At 37.6% G+C, this 13,999-nt stretch overlaps 1 protein-coding gene across 3 annotated transcripts in view; it reads left to right on the forward strand.

Moving 5' to 3' along the window:
• NTRK2 (neurotrophic receptor tyrosine kinase 2) overlaps window positions 1–13,999 on the forward strand; it is a 365,369-nt gene that overhangs the window by 50,734 nt on the left and 300,636 nt on the right. For all 3 annotated transcript variants that reach the window (XM_037797551.1, XM_037797552.1, XM_037797553.1), the window contains exons 6-7: window positions 11,850–11,986; window positions 12,501–12,633. In XM_037797551.1, the coding sequence (XP_037653479.1) occupies window positions 11,850–11,986; window positions 12,501–12,633 (270 nt within the window). The remainder of the gene's footprint in view (window positions 1–11,849; window positions 11,987–12,500; window positions 12,634–13,999) is intronic.

The following is a 13,999-nucleotide window of genomic DNA, read 5'->3' on the forward strand; positions in this document are numbered from 1 at the left end:
TTGTTTTTTAATATATGCGTTTAGTGCTATAAATTTCCCCCTCAGTACTGCTTTTGCTGCATCCCATAGGTTTTGGTATGTGGTGTTCTCATTTTCATTCATCTCTATATATTTAGCAATTTCTCTTGCTATTTCTTCTTTAACCCACTGATTGTTTGGGAGTGTGTTGTTGAACCTCCAGGTATTTGTGAATTTTCTAAGTCTCTGATGGTTATTGACTTCTAGTTGTATTCCATTGTGGTCAGAGAATGTGCTTTGAATAATTTCAATCTTTTTAAATTTATTGAGCCTTGTTTTATGTCCCAGCATTTGATCTATTCTGGAGAAAGTTCCATGAGCACTAGAGAAGAATGTGTACCCTGGTGATTTGGGATGTAATGTTCTGTATATGTCTGTTAAATCCAATTCATTTATCAGATTGTTTAGGTTTTCAATTTTCTTATTGGTCTTCTGTCTGGTTGATCTATCCATAGGAGAGAGTGATGTGTTAAAGTCTCCCACAATTATTGTGGAAATATCAATTGCTTCCTTTAGTTTTGCCAGTGTTTCTCTCATGTATTTTGTGGCACCTTGATTGGGTGCATAAACATTTATGATTGTTATTTCTTCTCGTTGAATTTCCCCTTTTATTAGTATGTAGTGGCCTTCTTTGTCTCTCAAAACATCCCTGCATTTAAAGTCTATTTTATCTGAGATTAATATTGCTACACCTGCTTTCTTTTGGCTGTAGCTGGCATGAAATATTTTTTTCCATCCTTTCACTTTCAATTTCTTTGTGTCCCTGTGTCTAAGATGAGTCTCTTCTATGCAGCATATTGATGGTTCATTTTTTTTGATCCATTCTGTAAATCTATATCTTTTAATTTGGGAGTTTAATCCATTTACATTCAACGTTATAACCATGAAGGCATTTCTTGAATCATCCATCTTATCCTTTGGTTTATGTTTGTCATATGTATTTACCCTCTCTCTATTAATATCCTTTAATGTACCCATACCGAATCTCTTTACTATTGAACCTTTCTCAATGTCTTTCTCTCCTTTCTTTGTTTCTCTGTCTGTAGGTCTCTCTTTAGTATCTGAAGTAGGGCAGGTCTCTTGTTAGCAAATTCTCTCAGCATTTGTTTGTGTGTGAAAAATTTAAGCTGTCCCTCAAATTTGAAGGAGAGCTTTGCTGGATAAAGTATTCTTGTTTGGAAACTTTTCTTACTCAGAATTTTAAATATGTCGTGCCACTGCCTTCTCGCCTCCATGGTGGCTGCTGAGTAGTCACTACTTAGTCTGATGCTGTTTCCTTTGTATGTGGTGAATTGCTTTTCTCTTGCTGCTTTCAGAACTTGCTCCTTCTCTTCCATATTTGACAATGTGTTCAGAATATGTCTCAGAGTGGGTTTATTTGGGTTTATTCTATTTGGAGTTCGCTGGGCACTTATGATTTGTGCATTTATGGTGTTTAGAAGATTTAGGAAGTTTTCCCCAACAATTTCTTTGAATACTCTTCCTAGACCTTTACCCTTTTCTTCCCCTTCTGGAACACCAATGAGTCTTATATTTGGATATTTTATATTATCTGTCATCTCCCTGAGGTCCATTTTGATTTTTTCAATTTTTTTCCCCATTCTTTCTTTTGTGCTTTCATTTTCCGTTCTGTCATCTTCCAGGTCACTGATTCGTTGTTCAACTTCCTCTAATCTTGTACTATGAGTATCCAGAATCTTTTTAATTTGGTCAACAGTTTCTTTAATTTCCATAAGATCATCTGTTTTTTTATTTAGTCTTGCAGTGTCTTCTTTATGCTCTTCTAGGGTCTTCTTGATGTCCTTTATATCCTGTACCATGCTCTTCTTCATGTCCTTTATATCCCACACTATGGTCTCATCATTCATCTTTAGTTGTTTGATTAGTTGCTCTAGGTTCTGTATCTCCTCTGATCTTTTGATTTGGGTGCTTGGGCTTGGGTTATCCATATCTTCTGGTTTTTTCATATGCTTTAAAATTTTCTGTTGTTTTTGGCCTCTTGGCATTTGCTTAACTTGATAGGGTTCTTTTAGGATTGTAGACCAATTGAAATCCTTCTCTCTAATTTGTCTGATCTACAGCTTCGTGGAGTACACTTTCTCTAACTAACCAGCTGGTGGCGTCCATGAGCCATCTGTTCCCCTCAAGCCAGTTCTCCCCCACTTTGCCTTTGTGATGAGTGGGGGAGTGAGTCTTGTGGGGTCCAATTGGTATACCAAGCTTGCATGTGTAGTTGGTATTGCCCACCCTGTATATGGGGCGTGTGTCTGGGCAGGGAGGGGGTGGCTCTAACAATCAAATCTCCCCGGTGTTCCTGGAGATTTAAAGCTGCTGCAATAGTCTAATCTTTCAGTTCAGTCCTGCCACAGTTTGTCTCTTCCACTGACCCACAAGTCCTTGGTATGGCCCCTGAGACTTGGGAGTGGGTCCCTCTTCCAGGCTGTGCACCCCCTGGTCCTCTGTTGAGGGATGACTGTGCTATGTCACAGGTGAGTGCCGTACCCCCAGGGCTGCAGGGTTGTGTAGGGAGGCTCCCAGTGTGCTGAGCGGATACCCCCCTTTTCTTGGGAAGTGTGGTGTTTAGGGAATTTTCTCAGCCACTGGATTATTGCCTTTTGTCTCAGAGCTCTCTTAGTTCTGCTCTTGTCTTGACCTGCCCAAGTTGCAAGTCTTTGAGGCTTTCTGTATTGGGCTTCTTAAAGTAATTGTTTTAGAAAAAGAAAAAAAAGGTAAAAAAAAAAAAAAAAAGGGCCCTCCTCACAGATCTAATGGGTTATTGAAATGCTAAGAGAAAAAGCAATTAGGGCCATTAAGGAAAAGTCCAGGGGGCAGAGAGATCAGTTTTTCTTCGGGATTTGCATATGCGCCTCAGGGCCTGAGCTCTGCCCTTCCCCTTTCTATGTTCACCAGAACTCCAAAAAAGCTGCCACTTTTCTTTTTGGGCTTTCCTTGCTGTTTCTTGCTATCGCTATCTCCTCTCTGCTGGGGTGGCTGCTCTCAGATTCTCTGGTGTCTGGTCTCAGTCTATCTATGATTGGAATTTGGATCAGTAGAATGAGTTTTCGATAAGAGCCGCCACTGCAGTTCTCCCTTCTCCTTCCCGGAGCTGACAGCCCCTCCTCCCACGGGACTGAGCCTGGCAGGGAGGGGCGCGGGTCCCCTGGCCGCAAAAACTTACAGACTTTGCTGATCTCAGCAGTTCGACGTGTTCATGAGTGTTGTATGAAGTATGCCCAAAGTCAAATTGCTCTGTGGTGTCCAGTCCACGCAGTTCCTGGCTTTCTACCTACTTTCCTGGAGGAGTAACTAAAACATACACCTCACCAGTCCGCCATCTTGCCCCACCCCCAACAACATACTCTTAAATAACCAATGGGTTAAAGACAAAATCAGAAGAGAAATTAGGAAATATCCTGAGGTGAAGGAAAATGAAAATACAGCATACCAAAACTTATGGAATGCAGCTAAGGCAGTGCTGAGAGGGAAATTTATAGCTCTATATGCTTATGTTAAAAAAGAAGAAAGACATCAAATTATATATCTAACCTCAAAACTGGAAGAACTAGAAAAGAAGAGCAAACTAAACCCTAAGTGAGCAGTAGGAAGTAAACACCAAAGATTAGAGATAAATGAAATAGAAAAAAAAAAACACAGCAAAACTAAAATTGGTTCTTTGAAAAGATCAATAAAATCAACAAAACTTTATTTTGACTGACAAAATAAAAAAGAAAGTGGGTACAAATAATGAAAATTAGAAATGAGAAGAGGGACATTACTAACACCACTGAAATAAAAAGTGTCATAAGAGGATGCTATGAACACCTGTATGCCAACAAATTAGATAACTTAGATGAAATGGACAAATTTTTAGAAACACACAAACTACCTATCTTGACTCAAAAAGAAATAGAAGATCTTATCAAACCAATTACTAATAAAAAGAGTGAATTAATAATCAAAACCCTCCCACCAAAGAAAAACCCAGGACCAGATGGCTTCACAGGGCAATTCTATCAAACATTTGAAGAAGACATAGCTCCAATTCTGCTCAAACTCTTCCATGAAGATTGAAGGGGAGGGAGCACAGGCTAACTCATTCCATGACACCAACATCATCCTCATGCCAAAGCCAGATAGAGATACCTCAAGAAAAGAAAACTACAGACAATACCTTGTATGAAAATAAATGCAAAAATCCTCAACAAAATGCTAGCAAACTTGAATCCAACAGCATATTAAAAAGAATTATACACCATGATCAGGTGGGATTTATCATGGATATGCAAGGTTGGTTCAACATAAGAAAATCAATTAATATAATACACCACAATAACAGAATGAAGGAAAAAAGCCACAGGATCTTCTCAATTGATGCAGAAAAAGCATTTGACAAAATAGAGCACCCTTTCTTGATAAAAATACTTGGAACACTAGGCATAGAAGGAAACTTCCTCAACATGATAAAGGGCATATATGAAAAGCCTGCAGTGAACATCCTACTTCATAGTGAAATACTGAAATCTTTCCCTCTGAGGAACAAGGCAAGATCCCCATTGTCACCTCTGTTATTGAACATTGTACTGGAAGTCCCTGCCAGAGCAATTGGGCAAGAAAAAGAAATAAAAGTCATCCAAATTGGAAAGAAAGAAGTAAAACTTTCCCTATTTGCAGGTGATATGAACCTATATACAGAATATCCTGACAAATCTGTAACAAAGCTCCTTGACTTAATACGTGAATTCAGCAAAGTGGCTGGGTATAAGATCAAAACCCCAAATCAGTAGTGTTTCTATACACAAACAATGAACAATCAGAAGAAGAAATCAAGAAAAAAATCCATTCACAATAGCAACTAAAAGAATCAAATTTCTAGGAATAAATCTAACAAAGAATGTAAAGGACTTGTACACAGAAAACCACAAAACATTGCTAAAAGAAATCAAAGATCTAAATAAATGAAAGGACAGTCCGTGTTCATGGATTGGAACACTAAATATCATTAAGATCTCAATACTACCCAAAGCAATTTATAGATTTGATGCAATCCCAATGAAAATTCCAACAACCTTCTTTGCAGAAATGGAAAAGCCAGTCATCAAATTTATATGGAAGTATAAGTGGCCCTGAATAGCTAAAGTGAACTTGAAAAAGAAGAATGAAGTTGTAGGACTCATGCTTTCCAATCTCAAAACTTATTCCCAAGTCACAGTGATGAAAACAGCATGGTACTGGTACAATGACAGACATATAAACCAATGGAATTCAATTGAGAGCTCAGAAATCAACCCTCACGTTTATGGCCAACTGATGTTTGACAATGTGGTAAAGGCCACTCAACTTGGAAAGAATAGCTGTTTTAACAAACGGTGCTGTGAAAACTGGATTTTCATTTGCAGAATAAAGAAGGAGGTCTCCTACCATACTCTACATACAAAAATCAACCCAAAATGGATCAAAAACTTTAATATAAGAACTAGAACTATCAAACTCCTAGAAGAAAACCTAGCGATGCACCTTCAGGACCTTGTGTTAGGCAGTGGTTTCTTAGATTTATACCCAAAGCACAAGCAGCAAAAGAAAAATAGATAAATGGGACCTCATTAAAATAAAAATCTTTTATTCCTCAAAGGACTTTATCATGAAAGTAAAACAACCACCTTCATAATGGGAGAAAATATTTGGAAACCACATGTCTGATAAAGGATTAATATTCATAATATATAAAGAAATCATTCAACTTCACAATTAAAAAGACAAACATCCTTATCAAAAAATGGGCAAAAGACCTGAACAGATATCTCTCCGAAGAAGGTATAAGAATGTCTAGAAAGCACATGAAAAGATGCTCAATATCATTAACCATGAGGGAAATGCAAACCCAAACCACAAGCTACCATTTCACGTCATTAGAATGGCTGCTATTAAAAAAAGAAAAGGAAAATAACACATATTGGAGAGGCTGCAGAGAAATAGGAACACTCACTCATTGCTGGTGGCAATGTAAAATGGTGAAGCCGCTGTGGAAGACAGTTTGGTGATTCCTTAGAAAGCTAAGTATAGAACTACCATAAGACCTGACCATCCCACTTCTAGGTAGATACCCAAAATAATTGAAAACGGGGACTTGAACAGATATTTGCACATTGATATTAATAGTGGCATTATTCACAATTTCCAAAAGATGGAAGCAACCCAATGCCCATCAACTGATGAATGAAAGGATAAATAAAATTGGTATATACATATAACAGATTTATTCAGCTCTACAAAGGAATGAAGTCCTGATATATGCGACAACATGGATGAACCTGGAAGACATCATGTTGAGTGAAATAAGCGAGACACAAAATAACAAATATTATAAGATCTCACTGATTCGAAATAATTAGGAAAAGCATACTCATAAAGTCAGAATTGAGAATATAGGTTATCAGGGGACAGGGTGGGGTTAGAAGATGGAAATTAAGGCTTACAATGTATAGGGTGCTTATTTGGAATAATGGAAATGTTTTGATAATGGATGGTGGTAATGGTAGTACAACATTGTGAATGCAGTTATCAGCACTGAAATAGATATCTGAATATAATTAAAAGGGGAAGTGTTAGATTGCATATATCATAACAATAAAAATTAAAAAAAAATCCATGGAACTATACTACACAAATAGTAAATCCTAAGTTAAACTATGGACTTTAATTAATAGTACGATTATCAGAATGTGTTATCATCAGTTGTAACAAATGTCACACACAAAAAGGTGTTGATTTTGTGGTGGTATACAGGAATCCTATATTTTATGCAGTGTTGTTCTGTAAACCCAAAACTTGTCTAATAAAAAAAAATCCTCCTAAATCAAATGGAAAAAATAAAACTTTTGAATCTCAAAAAATACATAAAAAATTAAGAAATTAAGCCAAAACAATACATCATAATCCAAGGAAATGTTTATGTATTCAAATAAGCTTGGGGAGTGTAAGATCAATGGAAATTAAATGGATCCCTTATAGCAGGATTTCTCAGAGCTTTTAATATGTAATGTGTATTGTGAATGTCCAAAAGCGTTTCCTATAGTTTTTGTTTTTTCTTTTGTTTCTTTAACTTAGACCCTTTTTCTCCCAGAGCACCTCAAGAAATTAGAGTTTCACAGAACACACTTTGGGAGAAGGTTGGTGGGCTAGATAACTGCTCAGGCCCCTGTTAGATGGAAGAAAATTAGTTGTCTATTGATCAACGGTACAGTATCTGTTTTCTAAACCCTTACTCTTCAGAGTGTGGTCTATGGAACCGCAGTGATGTCACCACCTGGGAACCTGTTAGAAATGCAAACTTGCAGGCTCCACCCCAGACCTACCACATTTTTAACAACATCCCTGATGATTCATATGCACATTAAAGTTTCAGAGCCCTGGTGAAGAGATTGTCAGTGATTGCATTGATAGTTGATGATTTTCCCCTGAAGTCTACAGGAGCACATGTCTTTCCTAAGCCCATCCATGGCAGAAGATGTTGACAAGGAGGTGTCTGTCTGTCTGGGAAGTTGGTCAGCTCTTATCTCTGGTAAGGAATCCCAAGTTCCAAGGAAGCTGGCTATGATGCTTAGAATCGTATCTCATTACTGGGTGCTAGGAGATCTCAGAAGCATTGCTGGGCATTTGCCCTGAACTTGTGCTGATTTCAAATCTTATTAAGCCAGGAAGTAGTGCCTGGCAAATGATTTATCCTGCCTTGGCTATTCATGCTACCCAATTCATTTTTATTGTGCTAATTAAACCTCAAGTGATATTTCAAGTACAGATTGTTTTTTCCATTATTGAATCTTTGGCCAGCATATTAATGCTGTAGAATTAATGTGAGTCAGATGCTTACTCATTTGTGGATGACTTTACATTTGAAAGATCTAGACTTGGCCAGTTTTGCACAGATTCCTTTGGAAACTGCTGTGACAGAGTGATACAATTTCACTATAAATAAATAAGACTAACTCTTCCCTCAGAAATAGACACATAATTATTTTTTACCTGACCCAAATTCCTAGATCGTTGCTATGCAATTATATTTATGGTCTGTGCCAAAAGGTTTATGTGCCACCTGGGGAGGTGGTAAGGTGCAGTGGTGAAGACCCTGAGCTTGGGGTTCAAATCCCAGGTCTACATGTACTTGAGTGACCTTGAAAAACATTGATTTTTCCAAAACTCATGTTCTTCATTAATTATGAGGACAAAATTCTTCATTAGTCATAAGGATTTTAAAAAACCCAATAATTTAAACACACTAGGCAAGGGTATCTGGTTCAGTAAATGCCCAATAAATGATAATATTACTATTACTGCAATTAAACAAAACATTTTTAGAGCTGTTAATCATATAAGCTTAGGCTTGAAGAAAACAAAATGACATTTGATTTTATAGGGAAGATTAAGATTATGACATAACATTCCCTATTGAGAATCTCTTTATTTTAACCTTCCTCTGTGCAGAATTTGCAAACTATTAGATATTATAAAGAGTAGAAAACTCATCCCATAGGTTTGTACTTGGGGTGCTAAGAGGCGTCTCGTCACGCTCCATTGGGCAGTCTGACTATGGAGGGGGTCATCCTGAAAACAGGCACTGCAGTAGGCCCCTGCCCCAGGGCTCCTCCAGAACCAGCACATGAATCTATAAGGACAAAGGAAATGGGAGAGGAGTCAACAAAGTACAAAAATTTGCAAACTGGAAAGCAGATGGGTGAGTAGTAACAGATTTAAAGGCTGAGAATGAGGGCTACCAAGTTGGCAACAGAGAATGCCAGGGGGAAACTTAGTTTATACTGTGGTACTACTACAGGGCTCAGGAAGTGAGAGCGAAGGTAAGGCCAGGCACAGGAGATTGGTTGAAAGTCTGTAAGAAGCAATTAAACCCATTTTCATTCCATACAGCCAGGTGTCTGCACCCCTCCCCCCCCAAATAAAACTGGAGGTTTATTCTCTTAAGAAGGGTAAAACAGAGGTTGTGAGGAACTCCAGGTAGAGGTTAGGGTTAGGGTTAGGATGAGGTTGTGGGAACCACAAAGAAAATGGGGGATTTACATATTAGATATTGAGATTGCCAGCCTTTCCTACCTCCAGGCAGGAGACTGGAAGAGTATCATCTGAAGAATTCAGCCAATCTGTCCTCCAAAAATGATTTAAAGATAATGACATTGGGTGTGTCCTAACTAAAAGGCCAGTTATATTGTCCTACACTGAAACTGACAGTTGATAAAGTTCCACAAAGTTTCCAACATCCTATTCTTGAAGATGTATGAACAATCAAGGGTCACCAAATATATAAGAAAAGCTTATAAAAAGCTTATAATATGAAAGACAAACTCCAAACAACCAAAGAGGAAAAAAAGCTGCAAGAAACAAAATATATGTATGGAGAGAAGAAAACGTCAAAAGAAATTATAATTAATATCTCATCGAGCCCAGAAGAGATTTTACACCCATAAAACAAAAACAGGATGCTATACAAAAGAAAGTCAGGCACAAAAAAGAGACTTGGACACTAAAAATACAAACAAATGAAAACCTCAAAAGAAGGTTTGAAAGGTAAAACTGAAAAAATCTTCTTGTACATAGAGAAAATAGACAAAAAGATGTGAAAATGGGACAGAAAGGATTATAAAATTAGATGTCTTTTCAGAAGGTCCAACATCCAAATAATAGGAGGTCCAAGTGGTAAGACAGTGTCACATCATAGTTTACTTGGCATTGGTTTTTCTTTTTTTAGCTGTACGTATAACATCCTACGCTTGACGTTGTCTTAAATTTGTGAAATATGGTAATTATTACATATTATATGCTTCAGTTGTAAAAAGGATTTACTTCATAACATATGGAAAGATGTGAAGATGGAGAGTGTATTGAGTGTGGAATGGCCATGTGGGGGAGGGCTGGTATTCAGTGTGGAAGTGAGCCTAGTTCTCAGCTTCCATAGTGGGAGATCAGTAGATAAAGAATGCTGAAATAGGATCATCAAGAAGTAGCAATATAAGTGTGGTGTTAAGTGATGAGGAGATCCATACCAAAAGAGGAAGTTAAAAGAGATGAGTCGAGTGCCTGGAAAACAGGAAATAGTGCTGCATGGGTGAGGTGGGGCTACTGGTTTTCACATAGTAGTTTGAATATTTTTCATCACAAATTTTTTTAGAATTATAGACTCTTCAAATTAGGTGACTAGTTTAAAAATAAAAGCAAAATAAAATACTTTTTTTTTTTTAAGTCCCCTAGGTCAGACCACTGACTTCAAGGAGTTTTTTCCACCAATAAGCCCGTTTCTTATATCTTGTTTAGAGAATTTCACAACGAATTGGAAAGTTCAGTCATTGTAGAATATTATATCACCAAATATTAGAGCTAGATGGAATGTAGGGAGCTTCTAAATGAACTGCTTTGTTTTATTGAGAAGGAAACATATTGAGAGAGAAGTGACTCACCTGAGCCCACTGAGCTAGTCGGAGCCAGCTCTGGGGTCCATGGACCAGAGTTCTTGACTTCATGTTCCACTGCTAGTTTCTGTTTACTGCATGGCCTCTGGATCATTGCTATGTTTTATTGTCCTAGATAGCTTGGGTCTTAGGATCCTGGGATTGCATTTTGTAGCCCTTTCCCCCTGGTGGGAATGTCATGAGCCATGCACTCTACAAATTTTGTTCTGGTCTGATTTCAGTAATAAAACACAAGGCTTTTGTCAGTGAGGGCTGCACCATAAAAGAAGGGTTTATGCACAGTAATGTGCAGATGGTGGTCAGAAACTGCCAGGTGGGTGGATGAGTTGCAATTTAACAGCTGTCGAAGATGAATTGCCTTTTCTGACTTCTGGGTTACTCCTGAGTTAATAATGCATCCTTGTTTCATGGGACACAGCTTTTGGGGTGAATGCAGCCCCAAGCAGAGTTTCTGATACCAAGAACTAACCAGCCTGAGTGGCAGGACCTGACATATACTGTTACCCACAGAGACCTGTCTTCATGTAAAAATTACTGTAATTATTTGTGGTTTGCAGTGTGGACAACCAATAAAGGTGACAGCAGGATCAATAAAGAAAAGCTAGCTTTTGAAGTATAAAAGTGTAAAAATGATGCTTTCCAGAAATTAAAGTTCAAAATTTCATCAGATAGCAAATACATTCTCCAGATTTTTCAAAATAAAGAATGTTTCATTGGAGTAAGAGTCCACATAACTTTATTCATCATATCAGAAAGAGCATGACCAATTTTACCCAAGTTGTTTAAGTATGATTTCTGTAGCTTTGAAATATCCTAACGTTGTGGTGATTCAAGTTTCAAGTCTTTGAAAAACGTTTTAAAAACTACATTTTCTCCACTTGTCTGACTCTTTTAAAATCAGGTCTGGTAGTGGATCTGATTCATAAGACTTACTTAAAGCAAAAATAGAATTATTCACAAAAAATAGATGCATCTAATGCTTTTGTGTTCTTGGCTATAAAAAGCAGAGGGGGAGAAATCAGTGCCTTTTTATGTGCAAAAAAACTAGATTAGTGATTGTGGGACAGAAAAAATAGGCATAGTTCTATAAAATAGTATTTTTTAAACAAAAGGTTATTCTGCAATAATATTTTCAAGAAATGTGTGAAATTTGTTTCCAGATCTTATCACTGAACATTTTTTGGGGGTCCCCATTAAATCAACCTAGTACTTCTTCAGTTCAACATTAGTCAGTCTCAGAAAATGAATAATGCTTGATTTTAAAGCATGCAATATAAAGAGTGTTCTGTTTACTGCTGTTATTTTGATACTGCATCTAACGATGTGTGTATGTCTCCATTTATACCTCTTGTTCCACAGGTTTGCCATCAGCAAACTTAGCTGCGCCTAACCTCACTGTGGAGGAAGGAAAGTCTATCGTGCTATCTTGTAGCGTTGCAGGCGATCCTGTTCCCAATCTGTACTGGGATGTTGGTAATCTGGTTTCCAAACATATGGTAAGGCTTGTGTTTGCCTTTGTGTTAATAGAGAGACAAGTGTCTCAGAACGGGAGATTGTATTAAATCTAGTGATGATCATTTAATGTTTCATAGAGACACACATAGAAATCTAAGGCAAATTGTTGATTGGCATTTACTTTCTATTGATTCTTAATTAACAGAGACTAATTAATGCACTTGAGTTATGTACACCCAATAGACTGGAGAGTCTGTATGTCCCTAGTGAGCTCTTTGTGGCGTCATGAGCAAGATGAGCGACTCTCCTTGCTGTCTTTTCCCTTGGAGGAAGGTAGGTAGGAATTCAAAGATTAAGTCAACTTTACATAGTAAGCAGTTGAAACCTAGAGAAATAGATTAACTTCTGATTTACTCCATTGCCTGTGCCCAATTCAGGCAGGGAACCTTCTCTAATGTTACACGTTTTGTTTCTCTAGTTAGAAGAAGCCCCAAATCTTCTCACTTGGGGATCAATTCTAATAAAGATTATTTTTGTCTGTTAATTCATTTGTAGAATGAAACGAGCCACACACAGGGCTCCTTAAGGATAACTAACATTTCATCTGATGACAGTGGAAAACAAATCTCTTGTGTGGCAGAAAATATTGTAGGAGAAGATCAAGATTCTGTCAACCTCACTGTGCATTGTACGTAATCAGACTGGCATGTGTGTTTAATAGCAAACGATCGTGGACAGACCCGCTTCTGTCGCTGGGGCACCCTGGGTGCTGCTAAAGTTTGTTTTAAAAAGTACACGCACACTTAATTAAGAAATGTTTATCAGCCTCTCTCACTTGTTCTATTTCTGCTTAATTTCTCTTGCACGTGTATTGTCTTTTAAGGCTCTTTTTTCAATCTTGAGTGTGTCCTCCTGTGCCTTCCCCCTGTCTTTTTCTGATAGAAAACATTTTGAACTCTTCACCTTGTTAATAAGTTTTAGTTGAAATTCTGATAACCCAATTTCTAAGCATTTTTTTCTTCTATAAAAGTAATGGGAAGCTTTAAAATTGGAATACCTAAAGTATTTGGCATCTGCTCATTAAAAACCTAATTGTTCTGTTGATACAAGAAAACCTCATTAGTTTGACATCAAGTTTCTGTGGAAAGGTAAGAGGACTCCTGCTTAAATTAATGAAAATTGTAAATATCACCTGCAGAAACTTTGTTATTATTATTTTAAATTTCTGTATAGACTGAAACTAAGATATAAGATATGAATGCTTCTTAATTCAGCGTATGTGCGTTGTTTTCCATTATTCTAAGTAGTATTTCATACATATTAGCATCCCAGATTGTGATGTTCAGTGTGAATTTGCATTCAGTAAAAGTCACATTTCACTCCACATCACTGAAAATTCTGAGCTGGTATGGTATAAATTAATGAGGTTTTGCTTTGTTTGGATTGGGATTTGGATGAGAAACACATGAGTGTACATGTGTGTAAGTATGCATACAAATTACACCCATGTAGACACATGCCCATAGTAGTGTTGATGCGCTGCTTAGCACTCACTCCTAGCACACATCATGTTTAGTGTGTGATTGTTGAAGTGAGTGACAGAAAACACCAATCTTCTGTTGCTTTTAGAACCACCCCTTTGCCCACTGAGTACTGGACTCATAATTTCTCATCATTTTGAGACATTAGTATTATCCCTAAATGAATACACTCAATATCCGGCTTTATGACCTTAAATCAGCACCTCGTCCAAAGCTCAGGACCCTTTGAGCATGGTGTAGGAATAAGTGGGTTCTGGGCAGGGGGGCCTGGCTGGGCTGGTGGGAGGTAAGTAAGTGTGGGCCCTACCTCACCGGGGTCCTTGTTGTGATTGGTTTGAAGCACAGGCCAATAAGTCTGTGTATTTACATGTGCACCTTATTTTCTGTAATGGGCAAAGAGACACGCCCTACCCCCCAAATTGTGTTTAAATGGAATTTGTATAGATCAAATCATATATTAACAGCTATTTTACTTCCCAAGCTACTTTAAGGGTGCCTATAACAATATTTGCT

Source organism: Choloepus didactylus, chromosome 10 (assembly GCF_015220235.1).
Source record: "Choloepus didactylus isolate mChoDid1 chromosome 10, mChoDid1.pri, whole genome shotgun sequence".
NCBI lineage: Eukaryota > Metazoa > Chordata > Mammalia > Pilosa > Megalonychidae > Choloepus > Choloepus didactylus.